The 27,213-nt window shown below is 45.0% G+C and overlaps 1 protein-coding gene and 1 long non-coding RNA gene across 2 annotated transcripts in view; one reads left to right on the forward strand and one right to left on the reverse strand.

Annotated features, from left to right (window-relative positions):
- Positions 1-27,213, reverse strand: part of LOC309631997 — a 306,837-nt gene that overhangs the window by 41,561 nt on the left and 238,063 nt on the right. The window lies entirely within an intron of this gene.
- Positions 2,012-4,852, forward strand: LOC309632054 (pre-rRNA-processing protein TSR1 homolog). Its single transcript, XM_082399133.1, has 2 exons — positions 2,012-2,129; positions 2,317-4,852. Exons 1-2 carry the CDS (start codon positions 2,033-2,035, stop codon positions 4,632-4,634), a joined length of 2,415 nt encoding a protein of 804 aa, XP_082255259.1. The 5' UTR covers positions 2,012-2,032; the 3' UTR covers positions 4,635-4,852.

Raw genomic sequence — 27,213 nt, forward strand, 5'->3', positions numbered from 1 at the left:
GTGCCAGGTCACAGATTTCCATCAGGTGGATGTGAGTGTAGGTCAGGCGCACAGCATCCTGTGCCCCTCCCTCCACGCTCCTCCTCCGGTCCTGATGCAAATGAGCAGCACATCCTTACAGCTTCAATTGAACAGGTTGCTTCCCACATGGAAGGGGCTTGGGTTTTCTTCTAGAGGAGGAAAGCTGCCTGCAGGTCAAAAACACTCACATGAGTTTCACGTGAGTGAGGAATAAATCTAAAAACATGTAATAGCTCAACACAGAGATTTATTTGTTACAGCAACACATGGAATTGAGTGAGAGAGAGCCCTCTGTTTCTCAGAAACAGTCTTTTGCATAAAAAAAACCTGAATTTAGATTAAAAAGAAAAAGTAACACATTCTGGGGCAAGCCAGATTTTAGAAGGAAAAATAACATTAATTTATTCTTTAACAAATATTTATTAAGTATGCAATTATTTATTTTGCAAGTTTCCAAGCAAAGGGGATGTTCTTTATAAGAAAACAGACATACCCCTGCCCTCATGGGGCTTACAATCCAGTAGGGAGGCAGACTAAAAACAGATAGATCATTAGCGTGACTTTAATAGGTTCAAGGGATGTGCTCTGAGCCAGTGAGCAGGGTGGGACTCACTCTTCAGATCTCAGAAAGGACTCTCTGACTCCACAATTTAAAGTTATAATTTGCAGAGGCTGCTCTGACTTAACATCTGGCTCAGGCAGTAGCCCATGCAAGGGTCCTGACTCAGAAGAGATCTTTGCTGGACCTGAAAGAATATTACTATCACTAGAGAATAGTGAGTTAAATGAAGGGGAGCATGAGGACAGATCATGCAGGGTTGTTTGGACCTTGATAAGGATTCTGTCGGATATTCTGCTTGTGAACGGAAACCATTGTAGGCTTTGAACAGGAAGTGATATACCAATAAGACTTTGTCAGCTATGTGTAGAATGGATTAGAATGGATCAGAAATTGATACCAATTAGGAGCCTGTGGTTTCAGTTCAGGTGAAAGGTTATGGCTACCCCAGATAGGGGATGATAGTGAGAATTCAGATCCACAGATGTGGATATGGAAATGACAAGACCTGGTGCTGGGTATGAAGGTGAGTGATGGTGAGAAGACAAAAGTGAGTCCCAGGTCCTGGGTTTGAGCATCTGTTTACAGAGATAATGAAGACTAGAGGAGGAACAGGTGAGTTACCTTACCTGGTGTGAATTCAAGCCCAGGTAATTCACCCTCCTTAAATATACACAAATCCTGGCTAGGGATTATATTTTGAAAGACAGAACCAAATACAAGATATGTAGGAGCTATTGGGAATGAGAAGAACTTTAGATGATGATGTATTCATGCCCTTATATTAAAAAAAAATGTCTTAGAAAACAAAAATTTGGGGCCTTATTGGTATTTTCAAAGATAGTTTTGGTCTTTAGTCAAGCTATTAGGGAATTTTCTTCAGTGTATGGTATTTTCTCAAATAAAAGTCGTCAGGAGTTACTGATAGATGTTTACTGAATAGATACATTTCCATGGTTTCTCAGAATTCAGAATATGGAAATCACAGTATCAAAAAAAGTCCCCAATGCCATCAATTGTTTCTCCAAACAGTGGTTCCTGACTCTGAAAGGAGAAAGGACAATTTCTCAGCTTTTTAGAAAACTTCTTTTGATACCTTGTATACTTGGCAGATACAATTTTCAGAAAGCGTTGGGTGTTCTGGTGTGGAAAAAAGAAATTCAAGGGAAAACATAACACAGATAGTAAAGCCTCTTGCAAGTGTTCACACTTTGAGTCATGCTGTTTGTTCTAAGTGTCCACAACATGAAAGAAGTGAAGTCTTTGAAGGAAAATAGACCTATAAGTCTGAAAAGCCTATCATTTGCTTTAATACCATTCTCAATCTATACATTTTGTACTTTACAAAGTTTCTTAAGCTGTTCAGTATTAATTCTTGTTTTAATATAAGGAGCATTATTAAATTCAAAAAACACAGGAGTGAGTGCCGAATTGGTACACGTGAGCGGCAGCATGGCGGCTCATCGCTCTGGCCCGCTTAAGCAGCAGAATAAAGCTCATGAAGGCGGGCGGCATCGGGGTCGGGGATCCGCGCAGCGGGACGGCAAGGGTAAGAAGGTAGGGTTGGAGGAAGAAGGGATGTTTAGTCGATATTAACTGCTTTTCTTTGTGCCCAGGATGAGCTCCTACCTACTCCGGTCTGGACCCCGCGCAAAGGCTCTGAGGAGAGCAGAGAGGGATCTCCTTTCTTGACCTACTAGTGCCCTGCGCAAGAGCCCTTTCTGGTCTCCCTCCAGGCCGTCTAGCACTGAAAACCCTAAGCAAGAAGGTGAGAAAAGATCTCAGCAAAGTGGACCAGAGGCATCGCGCCAGTCAGCTCCGAAAGCAGAAGAAGGAGGCGGTTTTGGCAGAAAAGAGACAGCTCGGCAGCAAGGATGGCCCTCCTCATCAGATACTGGTGGTTCCCCTGCACAACAGGATTTCCCTGCCAGAGGTCTTTCGACTGCTTCAGGATAGGGACACTGGAACAGTACACTTGAATGAATGGGGAAGCACCCATAGCTTTATGCTGTTATGCCCCCGCTTGAAACATCGGTGGTTTTTTACATCTGCAAGGCCAGGGGATCTGCACACTGTGTTAGACATGGCTAAAGTGGCTGATACCATCCTGTTCCTCCTTGATCCACTAGAAGGCTGGGATAGCACTGGGGATTACTGCCTTTCCTGCCTCTTTGCTCAGGGCCTTCCCACTTATACATTAGCTGTCCAGGGGGTTTCGGGCTTCCCACTGAAGAAACAAACAGATGTCAGGAAGAAGCTAAGTAAAGCAGTGGAGAAGCGCTTTCCTGATGACAAACTCCTCCTGTTAGGCACTCAACAGGAGGCAGGGATGCTGCTCAGGCAGTTGGCTAACCAAAAGCAACGGCATCTTGCCTTTCGAGATCGGCACGCCTACCTATTTGCTCATGCTGCTGACTTTGTGCCTAGTGAAGAGAATAACTTGGTGGGCACCTTGAAGATCTCAGGCTATGTTCGTGGGCAGGCTCTGAACGTAAATAGCTTGCTGCATATCATTGGACATGGTGATTTCCAGATGAAACAGATAGATGCCCCTATGGACCCTTTCCCTTTAAACCCTAGAGTAATCAAACCCCCAAAGGACCCAGGCATGGCAATGGAGATTTGTGCTACAGATGCTGTAGCTGATATGGAGGAAGACCTGAAGGTCCTAATGAAGGCAGACCCTGACAGACAAGAATCTTTGCAAACAGAGGTTATCCCAGATCCAATGGAGGGGGAACAGACCTGGCCCACGGAGGAGGAGCTGAGTGAAGCAAATGACTTATTGAAGGAAAGTTCCAAGGTAGTAAAGAAGGTTCCCAAAGGAACATCCAGTTATCAAGCTGAATGGATTTTGGATGAGGATGGCGAAAGTGGTGGGGAAGGAGATGAGTATGATGATATAGAACATGAGGATTTTATGGAAGAGGAATCTCAGGATGAGGGTAGTGAGAAGGAAGAAGAGGAGGAATGTGAAACTGTGACTATAGGAGAGTCCGTGCGTGATGATCTGTATGATGAGAAAGTGGATGAAGAGGCTGAGGGAAAAATGCTGGAGAAATATAAACAAGAAAGACTGGAAGAGATGTTTCCAGATGAAGTAGATACGCCCCGTGACGTGGCTGCTAGAATTCGATTTCAGAAATACAGAGGCCTCAAGAGCTTCCGGACATCTCCATGGGATCCTAAGGAAAACCTCCCTCAAGATTATGCTTGGATCTTTCAGTTTCAGAACTTTATTAATACTAGGAGACGCATCTTTAAAGAGATTGAAGAAAAAGAGTTTGAAGGAGCTGAGGTTGGCTGGTATGTCACACTTCATGTCTCTGAAGTCCCTGTCTCAGTGGTTGAGCACTTCAAGCGAGGTGCACCCTTGATTGCATTTTCTTTACTACCTCATGAACAGAAGATGTCAGTACTTAATATGGTGGTGAGCCGGCACCCTGGCAACACTGAACCTGTGAAAGCTAAAGAGCAGCTGATCTTGCACTGTGGATTCAGGCGCTTCCGAGCCTCACCTTTATTCTCTCAGCACACTGCAGCGGATAAACATAAATTTCAGAGATTCCTGACTGCTGACTTGGCCCTGGTGGTGACAGTATATGCCCCTATCACTTTTCCTCCTGCATCTGTGATGCTTTTCAAACAGCACAGCAATGGAATGCACAGCCTCATTGCCACAGGCCATCTGTTGTCAGTGGATCCAGACAGAATGGTCATCAAGAGAGTTGTTCTGAGTGGTCATCCTTTCAAAATTTTTACTAAGATGGCAGTGGTGCGTTACATGTTCTTCAACAGAGAGGATGTGCTGTGGTTTAAGCCAGTGGAACTTAGAACAAAGTGGGGCCGTAGGGGACACATCAAGGAGCCTTTAGGTACTCATGGCCACATGAAGTGCAGTTTTGATGGGAAGCTAAAATCTCAGGACACAGTACTGATGAACCTCTATAAAAGAGTTTTCCCCAAATGGACTTATGATCCATATGTACCAGAACCAGTACCTTGGGTGAAAAGTGAGATTTCTTCAACAGTGCCTGAAATGGACATGGAATAATGGATTCAGTGGGATTCTGTCTCATTGCTACTAGTTAGCACTCTAGGGTTGGGAGCCTGTAGGTTGTGATTGGGCAGTTTATGTTTTCTACTTAAGCCTACTTAAGGTCTCCTGCTCCTTTTAGCAGAAGACTTTTCTGGGCCTTGACAAGGTATCTCAGTTAAGTATGGATGTTTTTCTATTGCAACTTAGTCCAAAAAACTATTAAAACTTACTGAAATATAAAAAAAAAAAAAAACACAGGAGTTTAAAGGGGACTCCCAATCATTTTGCCCTAAGAATGAATGAATTTAATCAGCAATTTTTGTTCCTAGTTGTCACTGTGATATGCTTGAGAGTGAGCTGAGGAAATATGATTTAAGATATTGGTAATAGACTCACTGGGTAGTCAGAGGGGAGTCAGCAGAAGTCAGTTTGGGCAGAGGGAGAAAAGAATAAAATAAGTTATTTTCTTAGACCGATGAGACTGTCTCCCTTCTGCATTGTGAGCCCTGGAAGGCAAGGTCACAGTCTCCATCTCGGCATCCACCACACAGAGGTCAGCACAGTGCGTCCCTGTGTGTAGGAAACAGTCATTGGATGTAGAATGTAGAAGAGGCCCCGAGAGATACTGTGCCTATTTTAATCCTAAAATTGGTCCCAAATTACAGAGACCCAGACCAGTGGATGCCTGTGCTGCTCTTTCCATGGCTCCTTCAAACAGTCCGGAACTTCCTTGAGGCCAAGTAAAGGCAACATTTCATTTCATGAAAAAGAAAGGCATTGATGGGTAGGATATCTAGTTGAGCAAAATGATCCTGGCGAAATGACTATTAGATGACATGATGACATGGAATTGACCTTGATGAAGGTGATTTTGGTTTTCATTGTGGAGATAACAGTCTAACTGGAGTAGTTTCCCAAGGTAATGATGGGAAAGGATGTGGATTCAGGGATTGTAGGCTCTCTTTTGCCGAGTCGTGATAAAAGGCGAACTGGACACGTGGAGAAGCAAGAGACTCATCTGAGTTCAAGGGAGGTTCTTTTATTATTATTTTAAAAGATGAGAGCATCTTTGTACGATCAAGGGAAATAATCCACAGAAAGGGACATTTATGATGTGAGAGAGGATGGAAAATTGCCACAGTGATATCTTTGAGCAGATGAGAGGGGATTGAATTCAGGACACAAGTGAGGCGGGATGGGGGTGGGTGGGAATTGTGCTTAGATACATGCAAACAGATCAAAACAGTGATCTTTAAGAAAAGAGGGGACTGATCTAGTGACCCATAGATTGCTGTCACGATGACAGGGAGCTAACGAGGCTGGCTAATGGCAAGAGCTTCAAAGAACCAGATTCATTTCATGAGTGAGGAGGGATGACGGTCTAGAAACCACAATGAGGAGCTGGAAACACCTACTTCACGACCCAGACCACCTGTGCAAGGGGTTCGAAAGAACAGGCTGAAGGGGACGTTCAGTCCTCCACAGTCGGCCGGTTCCAGCCAGAGGAGAAGGTGAAGAGATTGTTCCAAGAAGAGGTTGAAATAGAGAAGAGCTTGCTGATGACCTTGAGTTCTAGAAGGCACGGTGGGAGGATCTGGGCTATAGGGGAGCGTGAGTGTTCAGAGCTGTGCAAAGCTAAGTGGGGTGAGTTTCCAGTTAATAAAGGACGATGTGTGACTCAGTGATGGATGTGTATACGATGAAGCACACATAGGAGTGTTGTGCAAATTGGGGTAGGGAGGCTGTGCATACTGGGGACAGGCAGGAGACTTCTCCAAAAGCAAGCAGGGCCCCGGGTGCCTCCAGCCCCATCACTCTGATCGCGGGACAGAGGCTGGTGGATGGCCCACGGTGTGCACAATCCTGGGGACATTCCCTGGCGCGTTTGCGGAACAGGGCTATGTCATGTGGTCCTGCCTCTTCGCCCGCTGCACACCTCCGGGGGAAGCCGTTTCCATCTGTTCCACGTGAATGGTGCCCTGTGGCAGCTCTTTCCGCAGAGACCAGTGGCACCAGGAGCACGAGGGGCTCATCAGTATTTCTCATTTAACTGATGCGGAAACTGAGGAACAGAGAAGTTCAGTGACTTTCCCAATTTCATGCTGCTATTGTTAAGGGAATCAGATTTTTTTTCGAAAATTAAAAGTTTATTTTTTAATACAATTTTCAAAGGTTACTTTCCATTTACAATTATTGTAATAATTGTATTATAATATTGGCTATATTCCCTGTGTGGTACAATACATCCTTGAGCCTATCTTATAGCCAATAGTTTGTACCTCCCACTCTCCGTCCCTATATTGCCCCTCCCCCCTTCCCTCTCCCCACTGGTAGCCACTAGTTTGTTCTCTATATCTGTGAGTCTGCTGCTTTTTTGTTATATTCACTAGTTTGTTGTATTTTTTTAGATTCCACATATAAGTCCTATCGTACAGTATTTGTCTTTCTCTGACTTATTTCACTTAGCTTAATGCCCTCCAAGTCCATCCATGTTGCTGAAAATAGCAAACTTTTGTTCTTTTTTAATGGCTGAGTTGTATTCCATTGTATATAGGCACCACACCTTTATCCATTCATCTGTCAATGGACATTTAGGTTGTTTCCATGTCTTGGCTATCATAAATAATGCTGTTATGAACATTGGGGTGCCTGTATTTTTTAGAATTAGTGGGATTTGGGGGAATATATACCCAGGGGTGGAATTGCTGGGTCCTATTGTAGTTCTATTTTTAATGTTTTGAGAAACCTCCATACTGTTTTCCACAGTGGCTGCACCAATGTACATTCATGGAACCAGGTTTGGTTCCGGCATTTGCATGCGCTCTTAATCTTTTTTTTTTTTTAACATCTTTATTGGAATATAATTGCTTTACAATGGTGTGTTAGTTTCTGCTTTATAACAAAGTGAATCAGTTATACATACACATATATCCCCATATCTCCTCCCTCTTGTGTCTCCCTCCCTCCCACCCTCCCTATCCCACCCCTCTAGGTGGTCACAAAGCACCGAGCTGATCTCCCTGTGCTACGCGGCTGCTTCCCACTAGCTATCTATTTTACGTTTGGTAGCGCTCTTAATCTTAATGCTGCTTCTTGAAAGCCAAGATTCTTTTGTCCCCCCGAGGCTACTGTTAACAGCTAAAGGAAAGCCAAACAAACATTGAAATGCACTTGAAGGGAAGAGAGTCAATCTATTTAAGAGAAAACTTGAAAAACCAGAGCTGTCTTTAGTGATACAGGCTTGCCTCAATTTTCTGGTGGTCTCTTGCTTTCTGTTTTTATTTAAGAGTGAGCAGCAAAGGAGATTAGTGAGCATGGTTAAAGCAGGATTTCATTTAGGGTTATTGGGCTGAGACCTGGTCATTTTGTTAGAGGCACCCTGAAATATCAGGTCTTTTATCTTTTGCTAGGCCGTTTCTCTTGGGAAGATCCTCTCTTGTGCCTGAGGATATAAATATGGCCACCGGTTTCCTGAGACCAAGCAAGGGAAGTGGACTGGGGAAGTCTCTTTCCAGTGTTTGGGTTTTTAATGAAAGCTTTTGTTTTCTGCCCCTTGCTAAAACCTTCCCCTGTGCCTGGAACTCCCAAGCCCAGAGCCTCCAGCTCATAATTGTATTCGAGACCTGTTTTGAAGCCCTTCAAATCCTCCCCATCTACTTTGTTCCCATCACTGCTGTGGTGACAAATCCCATGCAGGGGTGACCAGCCCCACGCAGGTTCACCCTGACAGCACCTGGCCAGCAACTCTTGATTCTGCCCCTGAGCTTCCTGGGTGCCTTGGAGGGGAAACTCAGTAGGTGTCACAGGTGTGCAACCTGGAGGGACAGGGAAGTTGATGCCACCAGTCACAGTAGGTGGAGGTGATGGAGATGTATTCTCCCCACCCCTTTCCCAGGGCAGGGGGTTCTGTGAACCAATTCACAAGCGTCCTCAGAAATCCTGGTGAGCTGGAACAACTGGTCACCCACGCGCTGGTCCACAGAACAAGGCACCTGCTCATGACTCTCCCTCCTTCTGTCCTTCACTCCCGCTTCCTGGGATCAGATTCCTAAATAAAGTATTCCCAAGCAAGCCTGTCTCAGCTCTGCCTTTGGGGTACGTGTATGGAGAGGTCTGCCTTTGTGTCTTTGTGTGGGTGTTGAAGGGTGAGCTGGCCGAGTGAAGGGACAGAGGGACTTGAAGTCCTTCACAAATGTCCCCCAGCCCCTCTCTCAGCCCCACTTTCAGTGGCATCTGGAGCGTTCACCTCCTGGGGCTTTCCCACAGTTCAGTGGTGTCGATCGCCTTGCGTTTTGTTGCTTTCTTTCTCTGCAGATTAGGTTTCAGCTTTTCCCATTCACATATTATTTACCACCTCAGCATCTGCTTTGCCTCTTCCAGCACTCTATTGGCATCTCTCATCTGGGATCAGTTCCTCAATGGGTCTCCGCGTCCTTGTAGGTTTGTAATATAACGTCACGCGTTTGCTTTCTTTTTAGTGGGGCTTCCAGAGGGATCGTAGGGAGAGAAAACACACATGTTCCGTGCCCCGCTCACAGGCGAGCTGGTATTTTCCCTTTATGTCACCTAGCGTGACATAAAGAGCACAGACCCTGTGCTCTAGCTCTGCGTCACTGGTGATTAATGATGAGATTTGGAGTAAGACATGGAATACCTCGGAGCCCCAGTTTCCTCATCTGTGAAATCTGCTGTGTGAATTGATCTCTGAGACCCCTCTGGCTCTAAGTGCTCCACCTTTGGCCCTTGGAGAATCCCAGAAACTCCTAGCGCTCAGTGTCTCAGGGCAGAATTGGATTAATCTTCTGGCTTAGGGAACCATGTTCTGTACTTGCCTCCCCAGGAAATGCCCGGATTGATGAGTTTTCGTCTTCTCAGGGGCCTGGAGTCAGCTTGTATTAACTCTGCAGAATGTTTCACATGCCCTGTGTGTCGCTCTCGAGAATTCACTTGCTATTTGCTCCCCTTTGGAGCCTTTAGAAAGCTTTGTAGGACATTGGCATACAATTATATGGGAGTTCCTGGCCTTGTATTCATGTTTTTCTCCCTTTTTCTAGTATTACCTATACCTTCTGGAATAGATTTGGATAGAGGGGCCAAAACATGGACTCTAAACCCATGGCCTATTTATGTGTGTGTGTGTGTGTGTGTACTGGGATACACACACACACACACACACACACACACACACAGAGCGATGTGAATATTTTCATTGTCTTAAAGCCCTCCCTTCTCCCAGGTCAGTGAAGCGTATGTGTGGTAGGGGTGTAGCTTCTCTCTAACTTATCTGTTCAGATCCATCTTTATTATTCCCATCTCCCTGTCCTTTCTCTACAAATGGTTTGACAGCCACTGGGTGTCAGGCTCTGGAAACCGTTTTTGAGATTGTCTAACGAGCACGAGCTGTCACAGAACGAGAAGCACTTGGCTGTGTCAAACCTAGAATAGCACCATCTCCATCAGAACTGAATATCTCCTTTTCAACCTTCAGATGCAGCTCACATATCACTTCCTTTGCAAGGATCCTCTTAATTGTCCCAGACAAGGTTAGACACTCCCTCCTTTGTTTGCTATTAGATTACCTTGTAATTCTATTGCAATATATGCATGTTTCCATTAGAATAAATACCACCTTGAATTATAATTGTACATGAGAAACAAGGTATTAAAATGAGATGCTTGTCAGTTTTGGCTGAGGCCCCAAAGCCTGGGAGCACAGAAAGCATCACGGCATTTTCAAGAGAGGAGCTAGTTGACTTATGTAGGAATTGCTTGGGGAAAGAGCTGAAGCTGGTTAGTCAATGTTAGTGAGTCTTCAACCTCCAGCCCTCTCAAAAGATGAGCTTGAAGACGAGGAGGCAAACAGTCCCTTTGGGGAGGGTTTTCCGAGTGCTCGGCATTTCTCCTCCACTCTGCCCCTTCACCACCCCTACGGGGATGGGGGACAGGGTGTTTTAGTCCAGAAAACCAGAAGGAGGCTCCAGAAGTTTCCATGGAATGTGCAGAACATACAGCCTAGTGTCTGATATCCCTCAGATGCTTAAAGGCAGGAGGATGTGGCTGGAGCTCCCTGATGGGAGGCAAAGCTACACATTTCCCGAACATTCCACATTGTCTTAAAACCGATGCATGCCAAGGGGACCACTAGGAGGGGAGGGGGACCCCAGGGAGAAGGGAGGCTATAGAAGCTCAGGGGCAGGGGGAGAATTGCAAGGGGCCAACTGGAGGAGAGGTGTCGCTCAGCTGAACACAGAGGGCAGGTGCACCTCCCAGAGGAAGAGTCTTGAGGAAGGAGCAAAACACAGGCAGACACAGACACACAGATACACACACAGACACACACACAGATATACAGAGACACACACAGATACACATACACACACATACACACACACACACAGACACACACAAAGACACACACACAGACACACACACAGATATACAGAGACACACACAGATACACACACAAAGATACACACACAGACACACACACAGATACACATACACAGATACACACAGACACATACACACAGATATACAGAGACACACACACAGAGACACACACAAAGACACACACACAGATACATACACAGACACACACACAAATACACACACAGCACATACACACAGATATACAGACACACACACAGACACACACACAGACACACACACAGATATACAGAGACACACACAGACACACATACACAGACACATACACACAGATATACACAGACACACACACACAAAGACACACACACAGACACACACGAAGACACACACACACAGAGATATACACACAGACACACACACAGATACACACACAGACACATACACACAGATACACAGACACACACACACAGATACACAGACACACACACACAGATACAAAGACACACACAGACACATACACACAGATATACAGACACACACACAGACACACACAAAGACACACACAGACACACACACAGATACACACACAGACACATACACACAGATATACACAGACACACACACAGATACACACACACACAGAGGTGTTTTTTCGTTGTTCACACAAGCCAGCGGTACCAATGCCAAATCCTCCAGAGCACCTGCCTTGTGAATGTAAAATCACCTTTGCTTCTGTAGCTCCTCCCCCTACATCTAATCCTGGAAGGGTCAGAAATAGGAGCTCGTGGGTTGGGGATGAACTGGTATGAAGAAACAACAACAGCTGACTGTCCTTTCCTCTGTGGTGTCTCTGACACTGCAGTAAACACCCCTCAGCTCTGCCGGCTCCTTCTCACAGGCTCCACCCTGACTGCCTCCTTCTCTCCCTACCGTGATCACCCCCAATCTTCTGAACTCAGCCCAAACGCACATCTAAGATAAACCTTTCCCTGAAAGGTTTCTACCTCTGGGATTCCTCACGGATGGTGAGCCCCAGCACGTCTAGGAGTGGGACACAAGGCACAGAGGTCCCCATAGCACATCGGGCAGAAGAAGGGGATGCTTCCCCACGGTAGACTAGGGTGTTAGGCCGGGCATCAGGGTCTACCAGGTGGATAGGGCATACGGTCCAAATTGCATGACCGGCTCCGTTTGATTCCGACTGTAGTTAGTAGCAGAATGCCCTGTGAGGGTTTCAGAGCTTGGGTCCGGATCAGGCAATCTGGGAATGAGGAGTCTTTGGTGAGGCTGTCTGCTGGGTGCTGCTATCACACCGATGGTCCCGCCGCATAGTGGCTGCTACAGCCTGGGATTCAGAAGCAGAGTCTGGGGCCTGAGGAAAGAGTCCCATGCACTGGAATGTGACGTGTATTTATTCATCCATATAGTTGAGTTTGACTTTCACAAAATTCAGTGTGGCAGATGTGACTCTAGACTGGTATTTTCAAACATTTGCGGGCATAGGTCATCACTAGGAGAGCTGATTAAAATGTACATCTTCCCATCGTCAGGTAGGATAATCCTTACCTGTTCCTCCTTTCGGAGGACAGAATAGAACATGATGATTGGAGCTCGCATGATTCGTGATTAACGGCTGTGCGTAATCAGGCCTTGCAAAATGTACATCTTCCTGGGGGTTGCCCTCAGTAATTAGAGAGTTTGGGGTGGGCCCTGGCAATAGGCATAGAAGCAAGTTTCCGGGCGATCGGGTGATACCGCACATGGTCCCCAGACCACCAAGCATGTGACTGAACTCTGATCAATTTCCATTTTTACTAAAAGACCAACACAGGCTTTGTCTTTTCTGTGTTTCTCCCTCCAAGTGTTACGTAGTTAAAGCCGAGGCTGTGAGTGAGCAATTCAAGAGGGGCTGGGGGACCAAGGTTACAATTAGATTTTCCTGCAGTAGTGTGACAACAGATTATTTCAGCCCTTGAAGAGGCAGGTGGGCACGCATTCTAACAATGGGCAGAATGGTCTATGAGTCACCCTCCCATCTTACTGAATGTTTGCCCACACGGAAGATTTGCTCCATCACTCGGTATGAAATTGGGCTTCCTACTTGCAGCTGCCTGGTGAGTAATTTATAGGACAGAGAGGATGAAGAGAGTAATTAGGTTTTGGTTTTTGTTTTTGCTGGGTGATTCAAATGCCGTTGTTCCCTTGTCATTCCTGATTTCTGAAAAGTCCACTGCTCTCCCACATTCACATGTAGAAGCCAGAGGATGTTTACAGTTTCTCTGCAAAGCAATTTCTTTGAGAGCTGTTTTTCTTTCTGCACACTGCATGATTAAAAATAGAAACCATGAGCCCCAGAGGGAGTTGGGAGTAGGTCCTCTGGGTGCTTTCAGCTTAGGTGGTTTAAGAAAAAAATATTCCTTCTTTATTTTTGGTAGAGGAGGTAGTATTTCCAACAGGTGGAGCTGGGGGGAAAAAACCCTGTTGCGACTATGTTTCTTAGTGGTACAAATTACTCTTAGGACACTGTTTGAATGGATGAGTTGAATTTCAAATTTGCATGCAAAGGAGATGCTCTCTAGGAGATGCTAATGTGGTTTGTGTTGTGATTTTCAAGGATAGTTTCTAGATGACCTATAATGTGTTTTCCTTTCCCTTGTAGATAACAATCCTTATTATCTGCAGTCTCAAGAAGAGAACAAAGCAGACGAGGCCGTTAGGGGATTGAAATTATGCATTTAACTTCATGAACATTGTGTCTAAGTGGTCTCATTCATTCAATATATATTTATAAGTAGCTCTATGCCAGATACTGCTCTCAGCACTGGGGATGCATCAGTGAACAAAACAGTCCAAATTTCTGCACTTAACGCAGCTTACTTTCTGATGAGGTTATAATTTGACTCCCTGGCCCTTACAATACGGATTTTGGCATGACTTTGGACAAGCTGATAAAGCTCTCTGAATGTGAATTTCCTCATCTGTCAAATGTGTTCATTGTGCTATTTGTGCTTCCCCAGTTTTCCTGGTCCTGAGAGTCACCAGGACTACTTGATAAGCATAAGCCCCTCCCACAGGGACTCGGATTCAGTATGTCTGGACCAGGCTTGTCCAGTAGAATGTCACATGAGCCACTCATGTCATTTCTAGTGTTCTCGCAGCCACATCTTTAAAAAAAAGTATAAAGAAATAAGTGAAATTAATTCTAATATCTTTTAAAAAATATACATATATTTATTTATTTATTTTTGGCTGCGTTGGGTCTTCGTTGCTGCGCACGGGCTTTCTCTAGTTGAGGCGAGAGGGGGCTACTCTTCGTTGAGGTGCGCGGGCTTCTCATTGCGGTGGCTTCTCTTGTTGCAGAGCACGGGCTCTGTAGGCGCGCGGGCTTCAGTAGTTGTGGCGCACGGGCTTAGTTCCTCCGCGGCCTTTGGGATGTTCCCAGACCAGGGCTCGAACCCGTGTCCCCTGCATTGGCAGGCAGATTCTTAACCATTGCGCCACCAGGGAGGTCCATATCTTTTATTTAATCCCATAAATTCAAAATTCTATCATTTCAAGATGTAGTCAATAGAAAATAGTAATGAGATATTTTATATTCTTTCTTTGTACGAAGCCTGCAAAATCTAGTGTGTATTTTATACTTACAACACAACTCATTTCGGATTTGCCACCTTACAAGTGCTCACTCATCACCTGTGGCTGCTGGCCACCATCTTGGACAGCACTGGTCCCCACAGAGCCTTGGAATCTGTACGTTGAACAGGTGGTTCAGATGATTCTTACGTCTGAGCAAGTGTGGAAGAGATCAGATGATCTCCCCAAGGGAGCTCCCAATTCTCACTTTCTATTAGAATTTCGAGGTGGGGGGGGGCACACCAAAGCATCTATCACTCAGTTGGCAATTACCACATATTCTTATTTTCAGAACATCAGTTTCATAACTTATTTGATCTCCTCTGTTTTCTCTCCCTCCCATCCTCTATGTGGTTAAACTGAGAGTCAAGGCTTCTTACGAATAATGACATAACAGTGCTGGAGACGATTCAAAGAAGAAAACTTCACATGATCAAAGGGATAAGGAGGCTGTCTTATGACGATAACCTAAAAAGAACAAAGCGCTTCAAGCTAGAAAAAGAAGGTGGAAAAGTCAGGGTGATCAAAGTTTGTAAAGTCGTGAAGTAAATGGAAGGCTGAACAGGAATGTTTTGAAATTCAAAACTTAGCAGAAGAATGGAGCCTATTGGATAGCTTGAAATCATTAGCCTTAAGACAAATGATAAGAAAACAATAATAATTCTTTAGGCAGCAGATACAGAATTTAGAGAACCCATTCCCTCTAGGATAGCAAAGGATATAATGCAAAGAGATTCAGGCAATGTTTCGGTTTAAGCCACAACCTCTTACAATATCCTAAAACATTCCCTATCTCCCTAGTAAATAGTTGGTTTTATGTGTGGGGGAGGTGGGCTTCAGGTCCTACTACTCCGCCATCTTGATTGCCTCCCCAGTCGTTGGTTTTAGATAGAATACTTTCCATCTGTCCATCCATCCACCCACCTGTACAGCTGTTCATTAAACTTTGTAAGGGTCTACTCTGTGAAATAGGTTTTGTTAGAGGTTTTCATATGCAGGACTTCATTGAATACACATAACAATCCTGCAAAGTAGATACTATTATATCTTATTTCACAGATGGAGTTATAGGCTCAGAGAGGTTCAGTGACTTGTCCAAATTCATTTGGCTGATAAGTCGTGTTAGTGCTTGGTTTAAAAACTCCAAGCCTTAAACAAAGTCCAGTGGTCCTTACAAAGAACAGCATGTGAGGCCAGATGTCTACTAGTTGACCCAGAGCATTCTTATGAGCAAATGGGGAAGGTTCTTCTCGCTCAGAAGATCTATCACCAAGGCTGAGTTCAGCATGCCTGCCAGGACCTCACAAGACCAAAGCCAGCATCCCCTGCACCCCATCAGGGTTGTGGAAACCCTCTTCTGAGTTGCGATCACGTGGTTACAGATGTGTTCAATCAGTTTCGTTTGTTGAGCTTTCTTGGGGCAACACAGCGTGACAAACTTCAGGAGGTATAAACCTTGTTAGAATCACAATAGTACACAATCATCAAAACTAGGGGAAACCATTAAGATCATCTTTTCCAATCTTCTCGTTCACAGTAATGGCCCAGCTGCTATGCGTGTGTGGCCTTGGCCAGCGCTGGGATTAGAATTGACAGCCTGACTCTCTGGCCAAAGCTCTTTCCAGGCTGGTAAGCTTTGCAAACAATGCCCTTTCACTGCTATCCAGTAGGCAAAGTAACTCAGAATTTGACATTTCATTTCTTGACATTTGATGGAAAGGCCTGAAATATGTCACATCAGACTGAAAAATCACTGGGCCTAATAACATGCAAAAATGATTTACAGCTTGTAATTGAAGATTTAGCGTTGGCAAAAGTTGTTCTGGGTGACTTCAGAGGAGAGGCTTAAATTTCCCCCATTTGTTTTCTCTGTATCCTACTCTAGAGTTCTTGGCACATGCTATTTTCTCCATCCGAAATAACTGTTTGTTGCAGGGCCCAGCAGTAAGGGCAGGTAAGAATCACGGGGTTGGAGATACACGAACTGGTAGTCAATAGTCATGAATCACGAATCACATATTGCACTCATTTAGAACACAACACAGGCCAGTCATGTAGGGAAAGGGGGTAACGAAGGGTTGGGTCCTCCCACAAAGAACCTTCAAGTCACTCCGCTTAGCATCTCTTTTTAAGGCGTCACGGTTACCCCAGGGGAAGGGATCTTGGCTCTATCTGTTGCTCCTGTTCTAGTGACATGCATGGCCCATCAAACGTCTCATCTAAAGCAGTAGTCTTAGTTCATCACTTGAAGACTCTCGCAGTCCTGCAGCGGACATTTCAAAACAACTAGTATGGAAGTTCCCATTGGCCACTGTGACTCCATGTTGAACTACTTAACATGTCTTGACAGTGCTTAAATCCTGTAAGTTTCACAGAAGATGAATAGGAAACCTAACACGAAAGAAATCACACCATAACAATACCCCATGTGTATTAGATAGACTAGAATAGGCTAAGCTGTTGTAGCAAATAAAGCCTAGCATCTCAACCCTGGGATGTGTAAAGACCCTGTTTCTCACTCACAGCACAGTCTGATGTGGGCTGAGCGGATCTCCTGCATGGGTCCCCTGAGCGAGCTCCCCTGCACCGTTCTGCTTTGTGCCTCTCACAGACCTGGGTCCTCTCCTTGGCAGTGACTCTGGGATCTGAATTGTTTTCATAATGCAGCTACACCATCTTAGACTCTTTCCCTCCAGGCAAGTGGAGAGAGAGAGATGGAGGGAGGGAGAAAGGGAGGAGGAGAGAGAGAGCGAGCGAGTGAGCCTAGAGAAGACACACGTGCTTGTATTTGCCTCAGACAAGAAGGGGTCTGGGAACGAAGAGGATCGTGTGGACACTTGGTCAGGAGCAACAGGCTCTACCATGCCAGATCTGGGTTTCGTCCCCCTGCCCCTGCCACACGTCAAGAAGCCTTTCTTCCCTAAGCACTGAACCCAGCAAGATTGGTTCCGGCTATTGACAGGCTCTTGGCTCACCGACGGGACTGGAAGCTCTTTCAGGGGAGGGAGCTCCTAACGACCTTCATCACGTGCTCTCAGGGATCGCGCTCATTTGCTCCGGCAGGTGGTTGATTTGGGAGGAGTGTGACTCCGAGACAGATGGCCTGTGGCTCACTCCGAATGCCAGGTGGGGGGCGGGCGGTGAGAAGGGCAACGCTGACTGTCCCTGGGGCCTGGGGGGAGGAGGGGGCGTGTCTCTGAGTAGAGGAGCCACACTGGCTTCCTTTCCTCATTCAGGAAAAACTTTCACTCTGTCCTGTAACTCGTTCCCTCCGCAACATTTACCGAGTGGGTATATGCCCACATCCTACTCATTAGCAATGAGCCATTAAGATGGCTTGTCTTCAGCATTTATTGTTTGTAGATTTTTTGATGATGGCCATTCTGACTGGTGTGAGATGATAAATGCTGGCGAGGGTGTGGAGAAAAGGGAACCCTCTTGCACTGCTGGTGGGAATGTAAATTGATACAGCCACTATGGAGAACAGTATGGAGGTTCCTGAAAAAACTAAAAATAGAACTACCATACGACCCAGCAATCCCACTACTGGGCATATACCCTGAGAAAACCATAATTCAAAAAGAGTCATGTACCAAAATGTTCATTGCAGCTCTATTTACAATAGCCAGGACATGGAAGCAACCTAAGTGTCCATCATCGGATGAATGGATAAAGAAGATGTGGCACATTTATACAATGGAATGTTACTCAGCCATAAAAAGGAACGAAACTGAGGTATTTGTAGTGAGGTGGATGGACCTAGAGACTGTCATGCAGAGTGAAGGAAGTCAGAAAGACAAAAACAAATACCATATGCTAACACATATATATGGAATCTAAAAAAAAAAAAAAAGGTCATAAAGAACCTAGGGTCAAGGCGGGAATAAAGATGCAGACCTACTAGAGAATGGACTTGAGGATATGGGGAGGGGGAAGGGTAAGCTGGGACAAAGTGAGAGAGTGGCATGGACATATATATACTACCAAACGTAAAATAGCTAGCTAGTGGGAAGCAGCCGCATAGCACAGGGAGATCAGCTCGGTGCTTTGTGACCACCTAGAGGGGTGGGATAGGGAGGGTGGGAGGGAGGGAGATGCAAGAGGGAAGAGAGATGGGGACATATGTATATGTATAACTGATTCACTTTGTTATAAAGCAGAAACTAACACACCATTGTAAAGCAATTATACTCCAATAAAGATGTTAAAAAAAAAAAAAAGATGGCTTGTCTTCAAGGAGAGGTGAATTGGAGCCCTCCTTTTTATGGAGGGTCAAAAATGTGCAGACATGTTTTGGTGATTTTTCTTTTTGAATACGCTTCTTTTTTTAATTTATTTTTTTATCATTAACAAGAGTTCAATCTTTTTTTACATTTTTTTCTTTTGAAGCAAATCTTACACATGATAAATGCACAAGTCTTTTGTGTACATCTGTCGAGTTTTGACAAATGAATACATCTATATAATGTAAACCCTATCAAGAGATATAAAACATTACCATCATCTCGGTAAGTTCCCTCAGCCCTTTCCCAGTCAGTTACTGCCCTAATCCCAGATGCCAGGGGTGTTCTGTTTTTGTTTTTGTTTTTTTCTATTGTAGTTTCAAGACATTGATTTATACCAGTTAGTATCATTACTGAGTCCTCAAATAATTTTTCTTCGGTTGTTACTTGTTCTTCTTTTTAAAAGCATATTTTCCATGTTCTGGCCACAAGTTATTTGCATTCATCTCACAGGCCCACTTCCTCCCAGGATCTCCCAAAGTCTCATCTGTCCTGGGATTCGACTCATGATCTCACCATCTAATTAGGTCCAGGTGCAGACAAGCCCCTGAGTTTGGCTTGCCCAGCACAGCACCCTCAGCTCCCACCCTCTGCAGGAAAGAGACTTCCTTACAGAGTGTAAGCGCCCTGCAGACAGAAACTCATCTCCTTTTACCCCTCATGATGGTTAGCGCTAAATATTAAATGCTCTGGAGACGTCATCTTGCAGATTTTCTAATGTTTCAGAACAATCAAACCTCGACATCCCTCCCTTCTGTTCCCAAGTAGCGTAATTCCTTGCCGCGGTTGGCTTTCTGCCCTTGGAGCTCAGGAATTGCCTCAAGAACAGCAAGCAAGCCCCAGTGCTCGTGCCAGTGCAATGACCATCAGCAGTGGCAGGGAGGGGCTTTGCGGTGTAACGAGGGGGCACTGACACCGCATCACTTCCCAAATTCTCAAACTGCACGCTGCTCCTGGGATCCTCTTGTCAAGGCCTCCCTGCCTTTGGGATGTCAAACCAACTGCAAAATCAAAGAGACAGCCTTGCATCGAAGGCCCCCTGACACTCTGTTTACAGCCAAATCAACCTGCTCACGGTCATAACTGAGATACAGGGGGCCCAGGTGCAGCCTTCACCTGGCCCTCGATCTGCCTCATGACAGGACCAGAGATGCTGAGGAATAGAAGGAAACCTCTTCCCTCCAGTCTTCTGCCCCCACCCCCATGCCCACCCTGCGCGCACACTCCCATGAGAAAGGCTTTTCAGGAACAAAGGGCGATACATCATAGTAGTAGCTCATTTAATCTTTACAGCAACCCTATATGTTTCTTATCCTCAGATAAGACACTGCAACCAAGAGGGGTTCATGACTGGCTGGGGGTCCACAGCCCATGATAGGCAGAGCCAGGATTCAAACCTTAGTAGATTCCAGGATGTGTGCTATTCACCACCACCTCACTGTGAAAGTCAGGCAGTGTGTTCTGGGTACAACAACGACATAAACAGGTTTCTAATATAGGACTCATAATGCGACATATCCTACCTGTAGGTCAGGAATTTTATGTAGACTAATAAGAAAGCACTGAATGTGTGTACATTGATTTATAATTTATAATGATCGGCAGACATTCACTGGGTGCCTTCCAGGAGCAGACACTACACTAAGCATTTTACATATTGTGTCACTATTCTTCTTACCCTTGCAACACAGTTATTATAAGACTGGGAATTGAAGCACTGAGGAGTCAAATACCTTGCCTACATTTGCACAGCTGGGGTGTGACCCTGCTGCGGTACACGTGCTTCCCAGCTTTCCAGCTACAGCTCCTGACATCTCTTTAACCTGACTCTCCCTGTCACCTTTCCAGCCCTCTATGTAGTATTCCCAGCCCTCCATGAAGTCATCAGTTTGCTAAAAATAATTTCCGCGGTTGATGGGTTTTTAACGGAGCATGCTGCCGCTGGCCCCTCCCTAGAAGTCTGTGTCCAAGGGGGTGGGGGGCGGGCGTTCAGAACTCCCTCTGATCTTAGCAGGCTCCAGGGCTGAGGCTGTGCCCTCTCTGATTTCTGCCTTATCTTTTTTTTAATGAGGTCAAGGGCACCCACTGGGGCAAGGAAGGGGGCTATCTCTCCCAGTGGTGCCTGGAGCTCTCTGCTGTCACCCTTATTTCTTTTGCTTCTCACACAGCTGGTGTCAGAGGCAGAGACATCACTCACCCAGCTAGTCCTTGTAGGTCACGTCATTTCGAGCCGGATACCTCAGGTGGGTGAAGGAAAGATGAACCTCTGTATCTCCCAGATGTCACCTGCCCTTCAAAGCCCTCTTTCCATATCCGACAGGCAATTTCCTCACTGAGCTCTGCATGGTGGGCTCTTCCCAGGCAGAACCCGCAAACTTGACCCTTCAAAAACAGATGCCGGTGGCAAGAGGCATTTCCTGTATCTCAAACTGCATGAGAAGCTGGTCCCAGGGACCGCCCGAGCTTGGAGTCACCCAAGAGATGGTAGGAGGGGCCACCCACACGGAGCCTGGTGTGACCGGTGGAGCGGACACCAGCTTGGGAGTCCAGCTGAGTCACAAAATCGCCTCTGGGAGGAGTGCTTCTCCTCTGACGGCCTCGGTCTTCCCATCTGTGGTGTGGGGATAACTCCATCTCATCTCCCACATGAGCGTAAGGTCAGTGTTGGAACCTGGCCCGTGAAGCTGCAGTCAGAGCCCTTTTCTCTATCCTCCTCGCTACCCGTCTTCTCAGCCCAGTTCCTGGTCCCCCCCAACCCCCGCCCCGGCCAAGCCCCGTCTGCTTCCCTCTTTACAGCCACATCTGTCCCTGCCCCGCGTGCTGCTGGCTCACACTCACTGCGCTTCCCTGTCTGCACTGGCGGGCCTGATGCCTCAGCCACGACTTCTGCAAACTCGACCGCAGGGGACTTACCTTACGCTCACCTCTAAAGATGGGGAAAAGCAGAGGGCAAAGGTTACGCGCGCTTTTACTCTATTTTCCTGTGATTAATATTAGAGGTGGGACTTTGCTGTTAGTTGTCTACACATTAATAATTTTTATGTCTTCTTGTGTATTGACACTTTTTATTATGAACTGTCCCTCTTTGAACTCTAGCAATATTTCTTGTCTCTGAATCTATTTTCTATGATAGTGATACTGTCTTTCTAGCTCTTTCACAGTCACTGTTTGCATAGAACATCTTTTTTCATCCTTTCATGCTCAAGCTATTTGTGTCCTGGAATCTGAACTGTTTCACCTGTTGACAACATATAATTGGATTTGCTTTTTTTTAATGAAGTTTGAAAATCTGTCTTTTAATTAGAATGTATAGAACATTCACGTATAATGTAATTATTGAAGTGCTTGGGTTTCACTCATTTCGCTATTTGTTTTCTCCAGGTCTCATGTATTTTTGTTCTTCTGTTCTTTCTTTACTGCCTTTTTTGTGTTCAATTTTTGTAGTGTGTAATTTTTCTTCCTCTGTTCATTTTTACAAATATTTTAAACAGTTTCATTGAAGTAAAATTGGCATATAATAAACTGTGAATGTTTAAGGTTTATAATTTGGTGAGTTTTGACATGCACACACCCATGAAAGCACCAGCGTGCCCCTTTGTCTCCCCACCCATCCCCGCCCATCAACACAAAATCCCTGGCCTCATTTCTGTCAATGAGCATTGGTTTGTATAATCTAGAATTTTATATAAATGGAAGCCTACAGTGTATTAGTTTTATCTAAATTCACTCAGCATGATTATTTTTCAAAAATAATACATAAGTAAAACCAAAAATAAATAAGCATGATTATTTGATGATCCATCCAGGTTGCAGGGTATCAACAGTTTATTACTTTGAATGGCTGAGTACTATCGCGTGATAGAGAGATACTACTACAGATATAGATATATACTACATTTTGTTTATCTATTCACCTGTTTGTTTATCTATTCACCTGTTTGGACATTTGGGCTCTTTCCAGTTTTAGGCTATTATAAATACTGCTGCTATAAACATTCATGGCCAAGGTTTTGTGTGGATATATATTTTTATTTCTCTTGGAGATACAGCTGGTAGTGAAATTGCTGGCTTGTATTATAAGTATACTTTTCTAAGATATAGGATTTGAAAACATTTTGTCCCAGTCGAGGCTTGTCTTTTTGTTTATTTTAATGATGCCTTTTGAAGAACTGGAGTTTTGGGGGGAGGGATGGATTGGGAGTTTGAGATGAGCAGATGCAAACTATTATATATAGAATGGATAAACAACAAGGTCCTACAATATAGCACATGGAACTATATTCAATATCCTGTGATAAACCATAATGGAAAAGAATATGAAAAAGAATGTATATATAGGTATAACTGAATCACTTTGCTGTACAGTAGAAATTAACACATTGTAAATCAACTATATTTCATTAAAATAAATTTTTAAAAAAGATAAAAAAGAAGTTTTTTTAAAAAAAATTTTTCTTTATTTTTTTATTTTTATTATTTTTTAAACATCTGTATTGGAGTATAATTGCTTTACAATGGTGTGTTAGTTTCTGCTTTATAACAAAGTGAATCAGTTATACATATACATATGTTCCCATATCTCTTCCCTCTTGCATCTCCCTCCCTCCCACCCTCCCTATCCCACCCCTCTAGGTGGTCACAAAGCAGAGAGCTGATCTCCCTGTGCTATGCGGTTGCTTCCCACTAGCTATCTATTTTACATTTGGTACTGTATATATGTCCATGCCACTGTCTCACTTTGTCACATCTTACCCTTCCCCCTCCCCATAAAAAAGAAGTTTTTAATTTTGATGGAGTCCAATTAATCAAATCTTTCTCTTTTATTTATTCGCTCAGTTTTTAGTCATCGCATGCTATATCTTTTAAAATTCCTCTATTCTAAATTATTTGATTATCTTAGTTTTAATTCTCTGCGTTTTCACAAAGTCCTTTAACCAGTACACGGTTGTGCATTCTGTTTTCATCCACTGTGACCATTTGCTGTCCTCTATTGTCTCACCTGGGACCATGTGCACCTTAGATTTCATCTTGAATTCCTTGTGGTACTTAAGCAATACCCAGCACGCAGAAAGCCCTCAAAGAACAAGGGTTGAGTTATTTGGTGCATTGCTCATATGTGCTGTTTATGACCAGTCTAAGCTTTAGGGTTCACATTCTTCCTTCAGAAAGACAAATGGTGACATCTGAGATATGGGACCTCTCCAGTACAACTCAATGCCTTTTAATCAGCTGGAATCATGGTTTCATGCCTATCCATCCCTCCAAACTCAAAAGAAACTGCAGACATGTGCTTGCTGAGAATATGACACGTGCTTCTTGCTCTATAATCCTTTGATTTATATTAGATGTGGCCTCAAATGCACTTCTCCTCCCTCTGTTGGAGGAGATTGTTTCTTGCTAGCAAATGTTTTGCTTCTGCATGTTGTGCATGGAAAAGGCCTTTGCATCCCATGGAGATTTTGCGTTTTTACTCGGGTCAGTAGAGGGTACGGGATCCCACTGTGCCATCCAGGTTACAAAGCAGCAGGGTGAACAGCTGTGATCTTGAGACAAGCTTCACTCCCAGGTTTGTCCTGAGCAGCCCTGCCAGCCCACACCTGCGCTGACAGGTGTCACATGTCACATGTCTCTTATTTTCTCCTCTCAGCATCACTGTGAAGGCTGCATGAACAAAGGGCTAAGGTATGTGGAAGTGCCTGCTACAGGGCAGGTACATGGTGGAGGCTTGTTCCATTATTCCTGGTGTGCCTGAAACGATTCATACCTTTAAAAATATAACTGGTGTATTTCCAGGCACTGTGAGGGGCCAGGGAGAGGACAATTTCTATGAGGGTCTGTCCTGCACCTGTCAACATTCTGCCCGTTTCCAAGCGTCTTGTTTCTGGCGCACCTCCTCTGCCGCATCTCTGCATTTCAACAACTAATCTAAACATCGGTCAGTTGGAAGCAGCTTCACCGACACCAGGAACAGACCTAGAAGCACACAGGAAGCTGTGGTTGAGCTCCTTCTGGGGTCCGGTGCTGCCTGTTCGCTGGCAGTGGTGCTGAAGGGTGTGCCAGAAGGGAGAGGAAGGACGAGCTCCCGGGGCAGAGGCCCCCGCCGTAAAAACCACTACGCTTTGTCCCGCAGACACTCCCGTTCCTGCCCTCGGCTCATCATAGCCATGGGCTTTCAGGTGATGCTAGCCAATTTTTGATAATGCATATCAAAGGGTAACAAAAATACTCATTTCTGAAAATCGCCACTGCCCTTGCCTCCCTGGCTATCCGAGAGGAAATCGACATTTCTGGGACAAACTGATCAGCTTTAGTGGCGAGCGATGGGCCACTGACCTCGGTGGGCAGAGGAGCTGCTGAAAGGCACCAGTGGGCGTCCTCCAGGCTTCCAGGAAGCCTTAGGGACGTGAAGGCCTCATTTACATGACATTGTCCCAAGTCCAACCATGCTGTATTTTCTTGGTCCAGGTCTTGGGCCCGCTGGCAGTTACTTGGAGTCAGAATGTGTTTGCTGTGGATTCTTTGGTGCCTTCAGCATCGGATGCGAGGAAAGGTGGCCGTCGGTTGTGGTGGGCCGGGGGGATGTGCTTAGGTTGGCACTGAGTCCTTCCTCCTGAGGACCAGCTAGTGACCCTGAAGATGGCTCAGTCTCAGGCCGAGAGGGGCAGCCCTCTACAGGGGCCAAAAGCAGGAGTAACGTGTGATGACCTCCACCGACACCGCTCCCGAGCCTTACCCCGTAACAGGACCCGGCAGGAGGCATCCAACAGATCTGTTGTGTATTCAGTTTCCTCATTTTTGAAGAGGGTGGACCTCGGTGACGTGGGGATGGGGCGTACAACTAGGAATCTGTTCTTACTGACTTCCAAGTAAGTGAAGTAAAAAACGCTATTTTTTAAAATTAATTTTTATCGGAGTAGAGTTGATTTACAGTGTTGTGTTAGTTTCTGCTGTACAGCAGAGTGAATCAGTTATACACATACACATATCCACTCTTTTTTAGATTCTTTTCCCATATAGGTCATTACAGAGGATTGAGTTGAGTTCCCTGTGCTAGACAGGAGGTCCTTATTAGTTATCGATTTTATATATAGTAGTCTTGACAGGGGTTTTATGTGAGTCAAATGAGGAAATATATGCTGTTTAAGAAGCCAGAGGTTCCCAAAGCAAGTTCATCTATGTGAGTTGCCATTGCTTCCCTCCTCTGAAAAGCAGAGAATATTCCAGCAGATTATTATAAAGTTTAAATGTACTAATCTTAAAACCTGAAAAGGTAATCTTTTGATATGAACCACTTATAACTTTGTTTCAGTACAGTAGAATTAAGAAATAATCTCCAAATTAAACTCCATTATACAGTCAAAGGTTCCTTCTTATTAATTTTTCAATTGAATTTATGAAAAAAAATAATAAAAAATTGAGTATTATCTATCAGGTATCGCTCCAAGTGCTTCAAGCTACTACCATAAAAAATGTTATTTAAATCATGAAAATGTATTTTTTTTGCATCAGAAATGCATAGTTACTGCATCCTGTGAAAGTTTAATAGTTAAATATTGTGTGTTTTTCATTCAATGATTGTGCAAATGAATTAGGTATAGGAAAATACCTACTGCTTATTTCCTTATTTACATTTATGAGAAGATCTTCACGTAGATGGTGTTTTTGGTGAAGCAGGGGGCAGAGGCCAGCTTCACTCAACAGAAGGGACCTTTTGAAGCCCGGACTGGAATAATGGAAGGACAGTATGAGAAATGTGACGGGACTTGACGACTCTGGTTCCTGACAAACAATACTGGCCACGCGTAATACATCTAATTCCAGATGGCCACACGGCTACAAAGCAGTGCGTGTCTCAGCACTGAACTCATCTTAGAAACCAGGCTTTTCAACCAGCCCATGATCTCCAGCAGCTTTATCTTACAGATGAGACCAAGATGTACAGCCTCTTGCTGAGGGTCCCAGAGCCTTGTACACGTTTCCAGGTCCCTAATCTCTGCTCCCTCTAACCTGGCAGTAATATGCAATTGACTCTTACCCCTTGGGTGCATGTGAAACTTGACCTCCAGGATCCATCCTTACCACGGCCTGGAGCAGAGTGTCACAAGGGTCCTTACCCCTGGCGTTTGTTCCTCAGCTGAACTTTGAGTCAGACCTCTGGTCCTGCCGGGGTCTCCTCTCCAGGGTCCTAACACTGGATTCTCAACTTGTGCCCCAGCTGTGCTCCTGGTTCCCAGGTGTTAGTCTCCGTACCTGCTCCCCAGGTCTCCTTGGAGCCCGTGGCTCGGGATTGG

This window comes from Balaenoptera borealis, assembly GCF_965194805.1.
Source record: "Balaenoptera borealis genome assembly, chromosome: 7".
In the NCBI taxonomy this organism is placed as follows: domain Eukaryota; kingdom Metazoa; phylum Chordata; class Mammalia; order Artiodactyla; family Balaenopteridae; genus Balaenoptera; species Balaenoptera borealis.

Coding starts and splice junctions, on each gene's coding strand:
- LOC309632054 (XM_082399133.1), top strand. CDS start 2,033: ATGGCGGCTCATCGCTCTGGCCCGCTTAAGCAGCAGAATAAAGCTCAT. Junction 2,130..2,316: donor CGCGCAGCGGGACGGCAAGG/GTAAGAAGGTAG, acceptor GTCTCCCTCCAG/GCCGTCTAGCACTGAAAACC.